General features: G+C 47.9%; 1 protein-coding gene across 1 annotated transcript; it reads left to right on the top strand.

Moving 5' to 3' along the window:
• Positions 1-6,946: 6,946 nt before the first annotated feature.
• On the top strand, positions 6,947-15,245 carry LOC309412044 (ficolin-1-like; the record flags this gene model as incomplete). The annotated part of the gene is given in 10 exon segments (XM_082008831.1): positions 6,947-7,025; positions 7,813-7,926; positions 8,654-8,707; positions 9,864-9,899; positions 11,169-11,200; positions 11,204-11,270; positions 12,756-12,883; positions 13,294-13,423; positions 13,989-14,123; positions 14,998-15,245. Coding segments are annotated over 10 exon segments (1,023 nt in total).
• Between the last annotated feature and the right edge of the window lie 689 nt (positions 15,246-15,934).

A 15,934-nucleotide genomic window follows, 5' to 3' on the forward strand; every position in this document is an offset into this window, starting at 1 on the left:
TCCATGGCCGCAGGGGCACAGCCGTCCTCCCCGGGGGCTTCCCTGGGGGCTGCTGGGGAGCCTCTGCTCCGGTGCCTGGAGCCCTCCTGCCCCGTGCTGGGGTCTGCAGAGTTGCTTCGCATATTATCACTCCTCTCTTTGGCTGCAACTGCCGTTGCTGGGGTTTTTTTTCCCCTTCTTAACTGTGTTACCCCAGAGTGCTACCACCATCACTGATGGGCTTGGCCTTGGCCAGCGGCAGGTCGCTCTTGGAGCCAGCTGGCTCTGGCTCTATTGGACACAGGGGAAGCTTCTAACAGCTTGTCACAGAAGACACCCCCACAGCCCCTCCACTACCAAAACCTTGCCACGCAAACCCAATACAGGTTTGAAGAACTTTACCAGAGCTGTTCAGCCCTGAATGCACTGCAGAGATGATGGGTGTCTCCACCTCCGTGAGAAGCCCATAGCATGCTCTCCCAGAACTGGCTCTCCCAGAGCTCTCAGACTCCCCCAGAACAGCCACATCCTCAGTGTTGTCACAGCTTCCACACAGAGTTTGTATTCAGCAGTTTGCAATTAATTCAAGTCATTGCTGGGGTTGCAAGGAACCTTGACTGCCATGGATAGTGCACATAGCTGGGGCTCCCCAGAGTTGCAACATGAATACTTACATGTTCCCATCCATCCTCTACAGCAGGTCACCAGGGTAAACCATAAGGGAACAGTCAAGGACTGAATGGAAACCCACTTGTGTCTTAATGCAAGTTCCTTCATGTACCAGTGCATTTTCTAATCACTGATTAATTCATATTTTGCAGCACTGGAAAATCATTTACATCCAGTATTTGCACAGAAAGTTTCCAGCTAACACTGTAGGGCATTAGTCATCAGAATACTAGGACTGGTGACTAGATCTCAGTGTTGGCAGGATGAAGTCATATTTCTGCAAGAGAACATCTTCTACAGCTGGGCAGTGACAGGAGTCTGTGTGGATCCTTTGGAGGGGTGCTCCCATTCCTAGAGAGCTTGGAAAAGCATGGCAAGAACCAGAGGAGAGTTCAAGCCCTATTGCACTGAAAACGCCCTTTTGTGTCTGTACCTCCAGTTTGGCCTACAGAACTGTTGTCTACCACTTCATTACTAGCCAAGAGCACTGGAATTCCACCTGATGTTAGCAGCAGTGCACAGTTCCTTCCAGATTACACAGTTTGCAGGCTGTGCAAGAGCTGCAGCCATCTTCTGTCTCCAGAAGTGAAAACTATGGCTCTTGAGCAAAGTAAGTTACTTTCTCGCCCTGAAGGACACACTGGGATCATCAGCCCTGAAGACTGTTTCAACCTTCCATTGTCACAGTTAAATTTGCAAACACTGTAAATGTTGGGGAAGTGGGGAAGGCTGGTGATGAGAATGGGTTAATAATAAGCAAGATGGTGCTGATTGAAATCCAGGTTCAGAACCATGTATTTATGGTTCTGCTAGATATAATGGCACAGTATTAGTGAGAGAAGGCCATAACTTTCACTGACTAAATCTGGACTGGCTTCAGTGATTCCTGTCCTGTATTTGGGACAGAAGGATTCATTGTCAGTCTACAATACAATGCCATTTTCAAACAAAGACCAAGAGCAAGATCCTCACTCAAGTCAGTGTGCAACAACCTACAAAGATGCTTGGTGCTTCAGTGATTCCCCAGATTCCAGTTTCAATGGGGTGTATCAGCATGGACAACATGAGGCATTTGCAGATGGTGGAATCTGAGAGACAGATGAAGGGTACTATTACTCCTACAAACAGACCAAAATTAAATTCCACCCAGCATAGCACAGCAGGAACTGATCCAGATCCAGTTATTTTTGTCAGCCTCATCTGTCATTTCTGTATCAGTGTAGCACTGTTCTTTCTCAGCCTTAAAATTTCAGCCATTTGGAAATGCAATTGCTCTTTGATTCCTATTAACGAATGGTTCCATCATAAAGGCAGTACAGGACAAAGTAGGGAGAAAAAGAATAGTGAATGGAAGATTTGAGGACATCAGAATAGCTTGTGTAAGCTGTTTTTCATTGGTAATCATTCTTAGAAATTAAAAAAGCTCTGAAGTGTCAAAATTTCTTTGTTTTCAAATGATTACAGCTGGTGTAGCCATCTTGTAGCTAGCTCTCCAAGGAAGATGTTTCCTGCAGTCCTGTCCAGTACTCACATAGCAAAGTTTTTGTATGGGTGGGTGGAAGAGATGACTTGTTTATGGATTTTTTGACCATTTTAGCTTTTTTTGGAAGGTGTTTTTATGACCAAAGGTAGAACTAGATTAAATTACTCTTTCATATGCAGAATTCTCAAAAGGTTAGATTTATTTTACTCTGCTGGATAATGGGGACAATTAAGTGATCCAATGGATATCTCTACACTTCATAGATGGTCTTTGTGACTAACAACTACATGTGATCACTCATCTGTGTGTTTTGGAAAACTGTGGGAAAAAGCTCTAGAAAACTAGACAATTAACTCCTGGGATATGTTTGAGCCTGGTCTAGTGCACAGACTGAGTTTTACATCTCATTTCCAGATAGAAGGGTGCCAGACTTGATGCCAATGGATTAATAACCATGCGCTTTACAGTTTGGTGCTGTGGACTAAGACCATGAAGGAGGAACATTCAAACAACATTGTTAGTATCACTGGGCATTTCTGTCATTGCAGAAAAGTCAAGAGGAACAACATTTTGTTTGCTCCTGCTAAAGACTAGCCAGTAAACAGCAGAACTAGCATTTAAGACTAGGCTGATGCACTGCCCTATGTCCAAGAGCCTATGCAGAAAACATCAAAGGAAACAAAGAGAAAGCTGTAATGGACATGAAAGAGATGGTTGACCATAAATAGAGGCTCTTTCTTCACATACATACTAAGTTTAGTTCTCTTTTTGCCACTTGCATTTAAAACCTCCCATCACCCAGTCAGACACCAACCAGCCTCTCCTACGACAATGGCTGGTAGCGTCCTCACCTTGCTAACAAGACCGTGCCAAAGTTCATTATCTGGTTTTGTAAAAATGTTTTCCTCCTGGAAGATTTATTCCTCCAGTTCTAAGAGGACAGGATACTTACTTTGTAGCATGGCAGAGGGTTGGCATCTCATACCATCACTATTTTCATCTGCAAAGTTCTAAGTGCTCTACAAAGGAAGGGTGCCATGATTGTAGCTAATAAGAGGTACAGAGGTTTTGTTCTTATTTCAGCACAGATGTAGGCTACTACAGTTCTTATGACTGGATGCTGTGTGAGTTTCCTGGCTGGGTTTCAAACATGTCCAGAGACTGCTCGTGACACCAGAACCCTTGTATTCTGCCAGGTGCTCCCAGGCAGACTGGACACAGCAGTCTACCAGGCATCTGTGGTTGAGAGGTGGAAAAACTGCAGAGCAAGCCCTGGTCTCCACTACTCTTGTGAATCATTCCAGATCAGGGGGACTTGGAGGATTACAAGTTGCTCATGAGGCAAATTGTGGCTGCTGATAGAGGGGAAAAAGGTGAACTCAGTTGCATTCATGGCAAATACAAAGCCTGCCCAGCTGGCAACTAAGCACCACACGGCCACTCATTCACTCCCCCACAGTGGGACGGGGGAGAGAATCAGAAGAGTAAAAATGAGGAAATTCATGGTTTGAGATAAAGACAGTTTAATGGGTAAAGCAAAAGCCGTGCACACAAGCAAAGCAAAATGAGGAATTCATTCACTACTCCCTGTGGGCAGGCAGGGGTTCAGCCATCTCCGGGAGAGCAGGGCTCCATCACATGTAATGTTTTCTTGGGAACACAGAAGCCATCACTCTGTGTCCCCTCCCAGCTCCCCATGCACCCCCAGCCTCCTTGCCAGCAGGCCAGCATGAGAAGCTGGATTGTCCTTGATTACTTGGCAACAACCCAAAACATCAGCACATTATCAACATTTTCTCATCCCAAATCCAAAACACAGCCTCATACTAGCTTCTATGAAGAAAATTAACTCTACCCTGGCTGAAACCAGGACATCGGCTAAGTGAAATGCCAGCACTTTATTAGAGAGGAAACAGACCCCAACCTGGGCAAGTTTGCAGCTGCAGCAAATGCTTCTCAACTATAACAAAATGTCACTGCCAGAGCACAGATAACACCAGCCCTTCAGAGCTCCCTCTTTCAAGCACAGACCTCCCCTTCCCTTCCCTTCCCTTCCCTTCCCTTCCCTTCCCTTCCCTTCCCTTCCCTTCCCTTCCCTTCCCTTCCCTATTCCCACAGATCAGAGGAATGCAATGACTGGGCCTTGCTGCTTGTTGATTTAAGTACTTACAGCTTTTGCAGCTTTCCCCATCCTCCCTGCAAAGCTCTAGCATCCTGGTGGCAGCAAAGCCCAAGGACCCCACCAGAAGCCAGAATTTCACCTACAATTTTGCATTAATCAGTGCTAAATCCCCTGTTGCACACAGTTATGATGCTCCCACATGAACTTTTTGAAGCTATTCTGTCATCTGGTTGTGCCTTCCGGTTTGCTAAGCTTAATTTCTTGGGGACTTTCAGATCAGTTCAATTCTGGGGACTTCACTCTTGGCATTTATGTCTCTAGAGGTGAAGTGATGGGTCACAGTGTTCAGAGGTGTTCCCTATTCTCCCAGTGTGCTTAAAATTGTTGTTTTCTCATCCCCAAAGTGATCCTGGAATTTCAAGACTTACAGAGGACATTTCCCAGGGCTCAAGGGAGAATCTATATAGAAAAAAGAATTGCTGATGGTGTAAATGATCAGCTGTCTACAATCTTCACTGGGTCCTGGGATGAGGAAAAGCAATTAAGGACATATTGATCACTGGGCCAATTTCAAAATCTACCCTCAGGGGCCTGACCTACTTTGGACTAAGCTTGTTCATTGGCAGTTTCCCCGCTGCTCCCAAAAGTAGCTGCATCCACAAGGACTGCTGCTCTCCTCAGATAGAAGCAGGGTGACATCTCCAGGTGTCCCCCAGGCTGGATGGTGCCCACAAGCTGGTAACAGCTAAGGGTACATCAGTGCTAGGCAGATACATCACAGCTGCCTCCACAATATACATTCTCAGCCCAACCCAGAGCTGGCCACCCAACTAATGGAGCAACTGGGAAAAGCTGGGCAAGCCCATTCTTTTTTTAGCAGAACAGATCCAGGCTGAAGCCCTTGAGAGACTATAACGCTAGAGTAATCTGCAAGGCCAGTTTTGCCACTACTTTTTGGAGTGATTTACCAAGGTAAACAAGCTGAGGGCAGCAGCTTTTGCCTCCAGATAGTTGGAACAAGGTATTGCAGCCATTGCCAGGCATAAAGCACAGGATATAAAGCACTGGGCAGCAGAAGGCTTCTCAGTGCTAGGGCCTGGCTCTTCTTCATCTCCAACTGCCCCATGGGGCAGACACAAGTCCATCCCAGATAAGCATCACAGCCTGTACAGATGAGAGAAGAGGGATGCACAAGTCCCTAGTCACCCTATGCAAGTTGCCTTGCATAGACGTCTCCCTCCCTAGCACCTTAGAGGCACTTGCTCATCCTTTTTCTCTTTCCTTCTGAAAGGCTGAAGAAAGAAGCTGCTCTCATTTCGGCCAAGAATTGCATGCACAGTGCTTGCCACGGATGAAATACTTTTTCCCATGTAAAGCAAAGCCTAAACTTGAATACAACCAGTCTGATCACAATCCCTCTGATTTCCCTTTTTCACATGGGGACAGGAAAGTAAGGTGTGCATTTCCCTGCCAGAATTGGTTCTCAGGAATTACAATAATCACAACATCTACCAGATTATTATTTTATATGCATGCATGCATGAATATGTATAAGAATGTGTATATGAGTGTGTGTATGTATGGGCTATTTGGGCGACACAGAATTTAAAGTGACAACAAAATGCTTATCTCTCCCCTGCCTTCTCCCATTTGCTTAACATTGAAATAGGCTATCATATATCACTGGAATTTGGGATGTTAGAGGGACTTCATGATAGAAGCAAGTGCTTGAGGGGGAGCTTATGTTATGCCTCTGATATCCTGGTAGCTGGGAAAGGCTCCAAGAAATCAGTCTCCTCTGAACTGGGATGCAATAAGGAGAAAAAAACTTAAATTCTGTCCTCTGATAAAATTCATAAACTTTACATCCTCTGTGTCTCAAGGTAACATGAGGGTCAAACTCGATGAAGCAGTTTGGACCGCTAGTAATGCTGCCACAAATGAGCAGAGCAGAGGACATAGCAACAGCAAAGGAAAATGGAAATCTTCCTCACTATTGCAAGGAACAGGGACTGGAGTCAAAAATGGGGTGGGGGGTGAGTGCGGGGGTGGGGGTGTAAAACATGCTCTGCCCACCTAACCTTGCCTGCATACAGTTTTAACTCCATATCAGTCTTGGATCCTGTATAAACTGAAACCTCTGTTTGAAGGGTTGCAAAGTGATGCTGGGCTGCCTGGCAGGGAGAGCGTTGGAGCATGAGCCAGCCTGTGCAGCTTCTTTCTGCCAGTGGCCTCAGCTGACCTTGGGCTTTTCATCTTCCAGTGCCTCAGTTTCCCCATCTACACAGTAAGCTCTGCTCTTTGTAAAGGGCCACTAGCAGGTAGGATGAGGGGAGCTGTCTGCACTTAGCTAAACCCATGTTTTTCCTGGTTCATTTCCTCTAGAAATACAATATGGGAGGGGAAAGGCATCCAAAATTTGCAGAGGGTGGAGGCAAGGCAGGCTGGGGCAGCCAGGGAAGAACTTTCCCATCAGACTTGTGGAAAGTGGCTTATGTGGAAAACAGCTTGAGACCCAGCCAGAGTCCCAGATCTGAGAGCAGGCAGTGGGCAAATGCAGAGGTGGAGCTTACAGTGGGGTTTTTTGTTAGATATAAAAGGCCGAGATGGGTCAATGCTAACAACAGCGCCTGCCACAGCGCCTGAGACTTGGATGAGGGGAGCTGCGCAGAGAGCAGAGAGCAGTGCCAGCCATGGGGAGGGCAGCCCCAACCCTCCTGGCCCTGATCAGCCTAACAGTGACTATATATGATGCCCAGGACACCTGCCCAGGTGAGTGGGGCACAAATCCTATTGCCATCCTGCTAAGACAGCCTGTTTCATCTCCCCCATAACACAATGAGCTTGGGCAGGGGGGATATGAGTTTTTTCTTCTATGCTTTTTTCAATTCAGCTGCAAATGGGAGGAGGGTAAGGGGGAGGATGAAGTGTCAGCAGCCACTTTACAAAACTGCTAGCTCCAACTGAGATGTAGCATCCTCCCCAACTCACTAGTGGGATCTCCAGGAACAGGCTGTCCTCGTTAAGGTTTTCCATCCTGGTTAAGGTTTTTTGTTCATGGTGCCTTGGCCCAGTTACTAAAGGATGCAGAGCAATACAAAAGATCAGTCAAGTGCTTGCTGGGTGCTAGGCACCCTAGCATCTTGGGGATGCTGCACAACACAGCTTTCTGTCTATATTCCTCAGGAAGACAATAGGGATGATTCCAAACTGACCTGGTGTCAGGAAATTTGGTAGAACATTTACTGTCCACAGATCCATCAGTGTAACTTACTCTGCTGTCAATACCCCTAAGGGCACCTCTCAACTTTTGTTTTATTAAGCTACAGTATATTGGTCATGTATGTAATGTTGTATATAACAGCCTCCTCTCCCACTGAACTCCCCTGAAGCCAGACAGATCCAGTGTCTAGCTCCTCTAATATGTGAAATTCTCAATGCCATCTGTTAATCCATATGACACCTCCAAACTCGTGTTCCTGAACTCCAGAGGGTTCTGTTTTCTCTCCAAGACATTCAGCCCTAATAATCTCCACAAAGACTATCTTCATTTCCTCAGAGATGAAAATAGTGGGACTGGGTGATGCTGACCGGCTCGCTGTACTCCAAGGATGCCCAGGGATCCCAGGTGCCTCTGGCCCAAAAGGAGAACCAGGTCTCCCAGGAACAAAAGGTGAGACCCCAAAAGTCAGTGATGAACACTGAGATATGAGATGGCTTTGTTGCTTTGGGTAGGGGAAGCAAGCTGAGGCTGGAGCTGTGGCTAGCCTGGCACTGGCTTCTACAAGCAGCTGGAAAGTTGAATAGGAGTGGAAAACACCCTGCCTAGAGATGTGCTGGTACACATGGAGTCGTCATTTTTTCCCCGATTCCTGTCACAAGTCTGAAGTGGTCCTGGGGTGTGAATTGTCATAACTCACTTGTTTCTTCTACTGTAAAAACATCCATTTACTTTCTGAGTCTTTATTGAACAGTCTGGGTGGGAAAGAGGTTGTGATGCTCCTGCATGTCTACTGGGCAACAGTTTGGGAACTGTACTGGCACCCCCTACCCCAGGAAACAAGGAATATGGGAGTCCTTCAGCATTTTCATAGAGAAGGTGAATCACATTAGCAGAGGGAGTAGATCCACTGCAGCAAAATCCATGGACTGACTCCAAGATGTACAAAGCTCATAAGAATTCATACATGAACTGCAAATTAGGACTTACACCGGTAGTAGCAGTGTAGTGCAGCTTCAACAGAAGAAAAGGAGTAAGATCTGTTGCAAGACTGAACCTATTAACAAACCCCAGCTTCCTTGTTTCTGCAAAAGCCAAGGCCCAGCTGCCCAGGCTTCTGTATCATCTCCCCTGTGGTCAGTTTGTAATGTGCACATAAAAACTGAGTCTTTCCTTGCAGGAGAAATGGGAACCCAGGGACTCCCTGGGAAAGCAGGACCACCTGGTGCAAAAGGTAATGCATAACATATTCAACTTTAATCCATAAATCTACCCAAGTTCAGGACATTCATTGCAAGACTCGTTCTACAGTGATGAACTGTAGAGCTGGTCATAGTAGAAGAAACAGCCCTGAAGTAGCGTAGGCAAAGCAGGAGGGTCTTGCATGGGATGAGTACTAGAAACAGTGTCCTTGAGTGGGACTACATCATAGAGGAAGATACTATTCTTCTTCTTGAAGTTCCCTACTGACTCTTACCAGCCTGCTAAAATCAGACCTCTCCCCATTCCCCACTCCTACCCTAACCCACCTCCACCATGACAAACCTGCCCAAATGTCCTCCCTCTCTGAGGAACTTTGGAGTGCTTTGGCCAGGAGGTCTGACGCGGAGACACAAGTGCTTCCAGCAGCCTCCAGGCCTGGACTCAGTGTGCAATGCCATTGTAGCCCACTTGACCGGAAGGATGGCATCAAACCACCAGGAAACAGCTGGCACAGGGTGAAGCAAGGAGGGAACGGAGGTTTCTTTGCAATGGGATGAGCCCTTGAAAAGAGAAAGATGTCTGCTGAGAAATCAGCTTTCACTCCGTCCAGGCTGTGCTTAAGGTCTTCAGCAGGATTTGTGTGCTGCAGACATTGGAAATGTCTCTTCTAGAGAAACCAGTTCCCAAGCACCCAGGAACTGAGCACCAGTGAACTGACTATCTGGGAAAACAGTCCCTTTGCATGCTGAATACGTACCTATTTCCTGGCCAAAAGCACCAAAGACTTCGGCTGAAACCCCAGCAGGAGATGGATGAACCCACTGAAAAAGCAGCTATTGCCCAAAATCTCACAGGTGTCTGACTGAAAACAGAAAGTCCCCACAAAAATTCACAGAGATGGAACTGTGAATCCCCCATACACTCCAGCAGACAGAGCAGCAGTTCTCTATCCCCTGTGTCCTGCTCCTCCTGCAGTTCCCAAGAGATGCTGCTGACTGAGAGAGCAGCCAGGCTGGGGTGGCAGCACCAACTGGGATGTTCCGCAGAGCACCGTGGCTTTGCACCACTTGACAGCCTCTCCTGTACATTTGGGACATATGGAGGGCTGGAGCAGCCACCTGGAGAGCCACGCTAATTCATTCGCATTGAGTCATCTGTGATGAGGATTTTCTTCTTGTCTCTTGCAGGAGCAGCTGGAGAGTCTGGCTTCCCAGGACCAAAAGGTAAATCATGCTGCGCTGAATTTATCACGTGAGCTGGTTTAGTTAAACTTCCACCCTGTGTTGTTCTGAAACAACACACCATATGGGAGCAACTATAAAGCAATAAAAGTACCCCACCAGGTAGTGGATGGTGTTTGATGACAGTTGTGCCCCATTGTAGGCTCAGCCCCGGCCTGGGTGGCGTGAACAGCCCCTCTCCAAAACCAGCTGTTCAGCAACCGGGGCTGCCCCCAGCTGGGATTCCTGATGCTGCTGCCCAGCACCACCAGCTACAGAAACCGCAGGGCTTCACATGCCCCAGTCTGAGGGGCCAGCCAGATTTGAACAGACCTCTGACCTTCCTGTGCTATGGCAGGAAGGCTCAGATGAAACTCAGCAGCTGCTAGTGCCAGAGAAACATGTAGGGTAGAGAGAAAAGAAGGTTTTTTCCTGATGCCATCATCCTGCAACACAAGGGCCACTAGCACCCGTCGCTGAGCACCATATGCACTGCAGCTTCCCTCACTGGAGCCTGACTACTAATAGCTGGGGGCCAAGCACCGCTGATATGGTGTCTAGTTCAGCACATTTGCTCCAGCTGCCACAGGTGCTCCCAAACCACTGACCGAAGCCTTCTGCCAGCAGCAACCATTCCCCTCTCAGGGCTTTTGACCCTGCCTTCCCACAGGTGCGTTTCCTCCTCCTTCCCACACCCACCTGCTCCTGTCCCACATGCCCCAGCCCAATGGGACTCACTGGCACAAAATGTTGGTACCCAACTCCGCGAGCTGGCCAACAGAGACACATCTTGTGCCAGTCCTGCCATTTGGATCTCCCAACCCCAAGTCAAATGTCAGGGGAAAATATATCATGCTGGGTCTACAGCCCAAGAGAGGCAAGGCTGCTGCTTCTTGTGCATCTATAAGGTGTCCCACCCGCCTGGCAGCCACCCCATGTGCCTGCTAGGCGACCTGGAGAGCTGCTCCCAGTGACTGAGGGTGCTGGGAGCTGTAATGACAGGAGTCTGTGACTTGGGTTCCCACCTGCCATTGTCCCTTTGTACTCTCCTGGGTCTGTGCGGATGGGCCTTTGATGGGCTGGTGGGTCTCCTCCGGCGGGCCTCCTCTGGCGGGCCTGGGCACGGCCAGGGCAGAACATACATTGAGTTACTCCTCCTGCCTGGTTTCTCTGTGCCTCTGTTGTGTGTGCAGGTGAGATAAACACTTCCTCTAACATGACAGCACTCTACCAGTGCAGCAGGATTCATGTTGAAAAGCAAATGATGCCAAGTGCTGGAGGAGGGGAGGGCAGGGTGTGGAAGGTGAAGAGAAATTGATGGTGGTGTTTGTCCAACAGGAACGAAAGGAGAGCCTGGATTTTCAGAAACACGGGGTGAGTTTCATCCTAGGTCCTTCATGTCACCGCTGGCTTTGCAGAGTAGATGGTGGTGGACTCCCTGCACCAGAAGTCAGGACAGGGCAGCAATAAAAACAAATGTAGAGTGACACTGAGGGATGGAGTAAGGAAATATCACTGTTAACCCATTTGCTTCTCACAGCCTCATGTAGCTTCTGTGTATCTATATACTCCATAATCCAGCCAGGCCAGGCAAGTCATGTCCTTTGAGCCCTACTCAAGTCACCTTCCCTCTGTGTGTCCTGGAGGAGGTCTGTCAGTTTTTGAGAGCCTCAGTGTCCTGGTTTCCAAGATGAAACCACTAGAAACACCTCTATAGACATGCTGCTACTTTAAAGGCAGTTCTACCACCACACTTGCAGTGGCAAGTTCAGTAGATGCAGAGTCCACCTGTGTGATAGTGCTCAGATTAACTTAATCATTAAAAAAAAGAAAAAGAAAGAAAGAAAACAATCAAGCTTCAGTTGACCCACCTGTTCCATGACCTTAAGACAAAGCAGAGCTAAAACCTGCTCTGGCTACACTTGGATGCCACACGGCTACAGTCATGTGCAGAGGCTCAGGCAGATCAGAGCTGCTGTAACACCTGAAAGAGGGAGACTGAGATGCACTGAACTGGCACCTTGCTGCCCCAGGCACTCATTCCTCTGCCCTTTTATGTTTCCTGGGCATGTAAAAACATTTGACTAACAAGGAACAGGCCAAGTCCAGGACCATCCCTCTGTTAGGAAGGACACGCATGCCCACAAGACAGCCTGGTACAGCTGTGCATCCATTCATCAAATACAGCACACTCAGACACCTGCACCACCAGCACCACCATCTCAGGTCATCTGCCAAGGCTTTCCCCTGTGAAAGCCACAGACGCAGCTGTAAGCTGGGATGTCTGACAGGGACCATTCCAGTCAATCCTTTGGCATCTGTGAATCTGAGCTTCTGTCATCAGGTGTGGTTTTTGGGAGGAAAAATTAATTTACACATAATATATATGTATATATTCAAAAGTGCCATCTGCCCAACACACAGAGGGTGATCTGAACACTGTTTTCTGTATTACAGGTAGGTGTTTTTCTGTGTCACCACCCTTTTGCTGCCACACACTCTCTATGCCCCCTATAGGTTCCTGAGCCTGGCCAAATACCTGGTTCATGAGTTTTATCATCCCACTCAGAGTAGCTCCATCACCCAGACCCCCAAAAGAGTCATTTGAGATGAGAGGAGTATGAACACTTTAGATCATCTCTTAGATGGTGCTCATCTCCCCTGTGACATCTGGACTCAGAAACTGCTGCAGGGCTTGGCTGCCAGTGGGCGCATGCCAGAGTCCTGCAGTGCAACAAGCCAGCTGAGAGGCTGAAGGGCTCAAAGCCTCCAGATTAGGGGATGAGACTAATATGCTCCCTGGATGCAGTGAGCACGTTGTAACTCTTTCCACTTGACCTCCTTCCCTGATTTGCACAGAAGCCAGGAACTGCCAAGAGCTGTTGGGTAAAGGGAAGATCCTGAGTGGCTGGTACACCATCTATCCCCAAGGCTGCAATGCCACCACCGTCTTCTGCGACATGGACACAGATGGTGGAGGATGGATTGTGAGTAGGATGAGGAGAGGGAGGTTTCTATGTCCCTACAGTGATTTTTATTAAGGCAGCAAAGGATGCCACCAAAATAGAAACAAAAAGGGAGGAAAACACGCACTGAAGGGACAGCTGAGGTTCATGTCTGAGGTTCAGCAAGCCTAGGTGAATCCCTGTGGATGCAAGTAATTCTCCTGGGAGATGTCTCTGGGAGCAGGCTGAGCACCACAGATCCACTCCCTGCTTAAATCAGCAAATCATTTCCTCAGGCAGATGGAGACCTATGAGCAAGGGATTTCCCTGGGGTTTGGTCCCCAGAGACCCACAGGAGTGTCCTGACACAGGGCGAGCATTTGCTGCAGGGGGTTGTGCCACTGGGCACTGTGGATGCAGCCTGGCGGTGATGAGCCTCTTCTTTCCTGCAGGTTTTCCAGAGGCGCTGGGATGGCTCAGTGAACTTTTTGCGAGATTGGGATTCATACAAACGAGGCTTTGGCAACCAGCTGACAGAGTTCTGGCTGGGGAATGACAACATCCACTTCCTCACGTCGCTGGGTAAGGTCTGCCTCTGTCCTGGGCTGGGGCTCTGAGAATCCAATCCCTGTACCACACTTGGTCATCAAAGGACTCTGAACTTCTCGCATCCATCTGAGGCCCCAACAGTTAATCCTAAACAGCATGCAGGCTCTTACAGCCCATGGCACACAGGGAATTGCACTCTAAAAAAGGAAAACTAGAAGCCAGGGAAGAGAATGAGCTGGCTGCATGACCTATCCTGGAGCTAGGCCAACACATCTTTCTACTAGGAGTGGTTGTGATGGCAGTAATCTTGTTCTGTGAAGCCTTGGAGTCACAGTTGTGTACAGGATTCCTCAGTGCCTATGACCACCCTACCTGGGATCAGAAAAAGTGCTTCACAAGAAAGCCATCATAGGTAAAGGAGGTTCTGCAGGAATTTCAAATAAACCATAATGTCTCCATTGTGTTTCAAATAAACCATAATGTAAAGTAGTGGAAGCTCCTCTCAAGTTAGCTCAGGGCTCCTTAAGCCCTCCACCCTGAAATACAGGTGTGTACCCACTATTATCCCTGCACCACCGGTGTCCACCTTCTCTTCTAGGACGCTGTGAACTCCGTATTGACCTGAGAGACTTTGAAAACAACTACTATTTTGCCAAGTACGCTTCATTCAGGGTTTTAGGAGAGTCTGAGAAATACAAACTGGTTCTAGGAGACTTCCTCGGTGGAAACGCCGGTAAGTTAGCAGCAGGTCACTGGGAAAGCCTGTTTTCTAGAGGATTTCAGAAGTGTTCAGCACTTATAGTGCAGAGCTGTATCATGCAGACTTCTTGTAACATCTACATTTTGAGTCAATTTTTTAAAAACTGGCCATGGTATCCCAGGTACCGAGTGACCTCTGGGTGCAGGGAAGGACAGGGACACCCACCACCCACAGAAGTGTGACACAGAGCATTCCCTACAAGCCCAGCCACATGGTGTAGCAGCAAATGTGGAGCCTGGTCCTGAGCAGCACCTCACCCAATGTAACCTTCCCAACAGCTCTGCAGCAGCCGGGCCAAGTTCTGCTTTCAGTTACATTGGAAGGAAATATTTGTCCATGAGGTTTGGCATTTCCAGGGCTGGGGTGCTGTTCAATACTTTCAGCATCAGCACTGCATCCTCTCTTAATGCCTGATGTTTTGTTTTTCTCTAAAAAGCAAACAAATTCTCTGCAAAATTCAATACCTCTCATGTAGGAATGAGTGAAACCAATACCTGAGATAGCAGTGCTCTGGGTTTATGTGGCTTTGTACACTGTAACTCTGTCTGATAGTCCAGACCTCAGTATGTCTGCAGAGAATCTGAGCAGTGTGAGAGAAGTGACACCTGTGTAACTGTGAATGGAATCTGGCCCACAGGCATAGATAAATTCTCTGTGTGTTTTAGCAGTACTGGCAGAGCTCAGGATACTCCTTTTCTCCAGGAATAAGGAGGAAACCTGGGTAACCAAAAGAAAGGTAGGATTTATAAAATCTGCCTTGCATCCAGCACAGCCCTGCAGTGGTGCAGACATTAGGTTCCCTTTTGTGCTCTCTGTTGCAGTAACTGTGAACATGTACTCTCTGCAGGAGACTCCTTATCATACCACAAGGACATGCCGTTTTCAACAACAGACCAGGACAACGACATGAGCTCCTTTAATTGTGCCACAGAATACAAGGGAGCGTGGTGGTACAATGACTGCCATTACTCCAACCTGAATGGGATGTACTGGCTGGGCGTTCATGGGAGCTACGCTGATGGCATAAACTGGAAGACAGGCAAAGAATACCATTACTCCCATAAGCGAACGGAAATGAAATTCAGGACAGTTTAACATGGCAAGAGGGTGTCTGACCCTGACCAACAGGTGCCACTCAACAGCCAAGAGAAGATACAAAACATAACGTTTGAGGGCAAAATTGGATCAGGAAGGATATTACAGGTTGTGCCTTCAGCCTAGAGCAGATTTAAAGAGACCAGAAGAGATTGGTGCTGGTTTGAGCTTCTGTAAGCACCAGACTCACCCTGGACTATCTCCAGAAGCCCCACAGATGCTGACTGAGCCCGAGCATCCTTTTCTGAAAAGTGTGTGACCTTGCTTTAAAGACCAAGTGACGGTGAGGCTGCTGTGTCTCAGTAAAGCTCTCAGATACTATTACCCTAAATGGTAATTAATCGTAATTTTCAGTTTAATCCACCTATATGAACCCTCCAGTGTTCTTGCAGCCTCTTTTTCTGTTGGCCATCTGAAAGGCCCTGAATTCCCAAACTCTCCTCTCTCCCTGCAGGCTGTGATGGAGCCACAATGTAGACCAGCATGGAAAGGACTGAGCTTCCAGTACAGGGCTGTCAGCATTGCCACCTCCCTCCTTCCCCCCACACTGCCTCACACAATACGTGCTCCAGGACCTCAGGACGTCTTTAGCCACTGTGGATCAAAAGCTGGATACAAAACAGTCTGTCCAGCCACATGTCCAACTTGCCCCATCTCTCACTTCCAACTCACAGTGCTTAATTAAAGCC

This window comes from Phaethon aethereus (assembly GCF_964289735.1).
Source record: "Phaethon aethereus genome assembly, chromosome: 20".
NCBI classification, from domain to species: Eukaryota; Metazoa; Chordata; class Aves; order Phaethontiformes; family Phaethontidae; genus Phaethon; species Phaethon aethereus.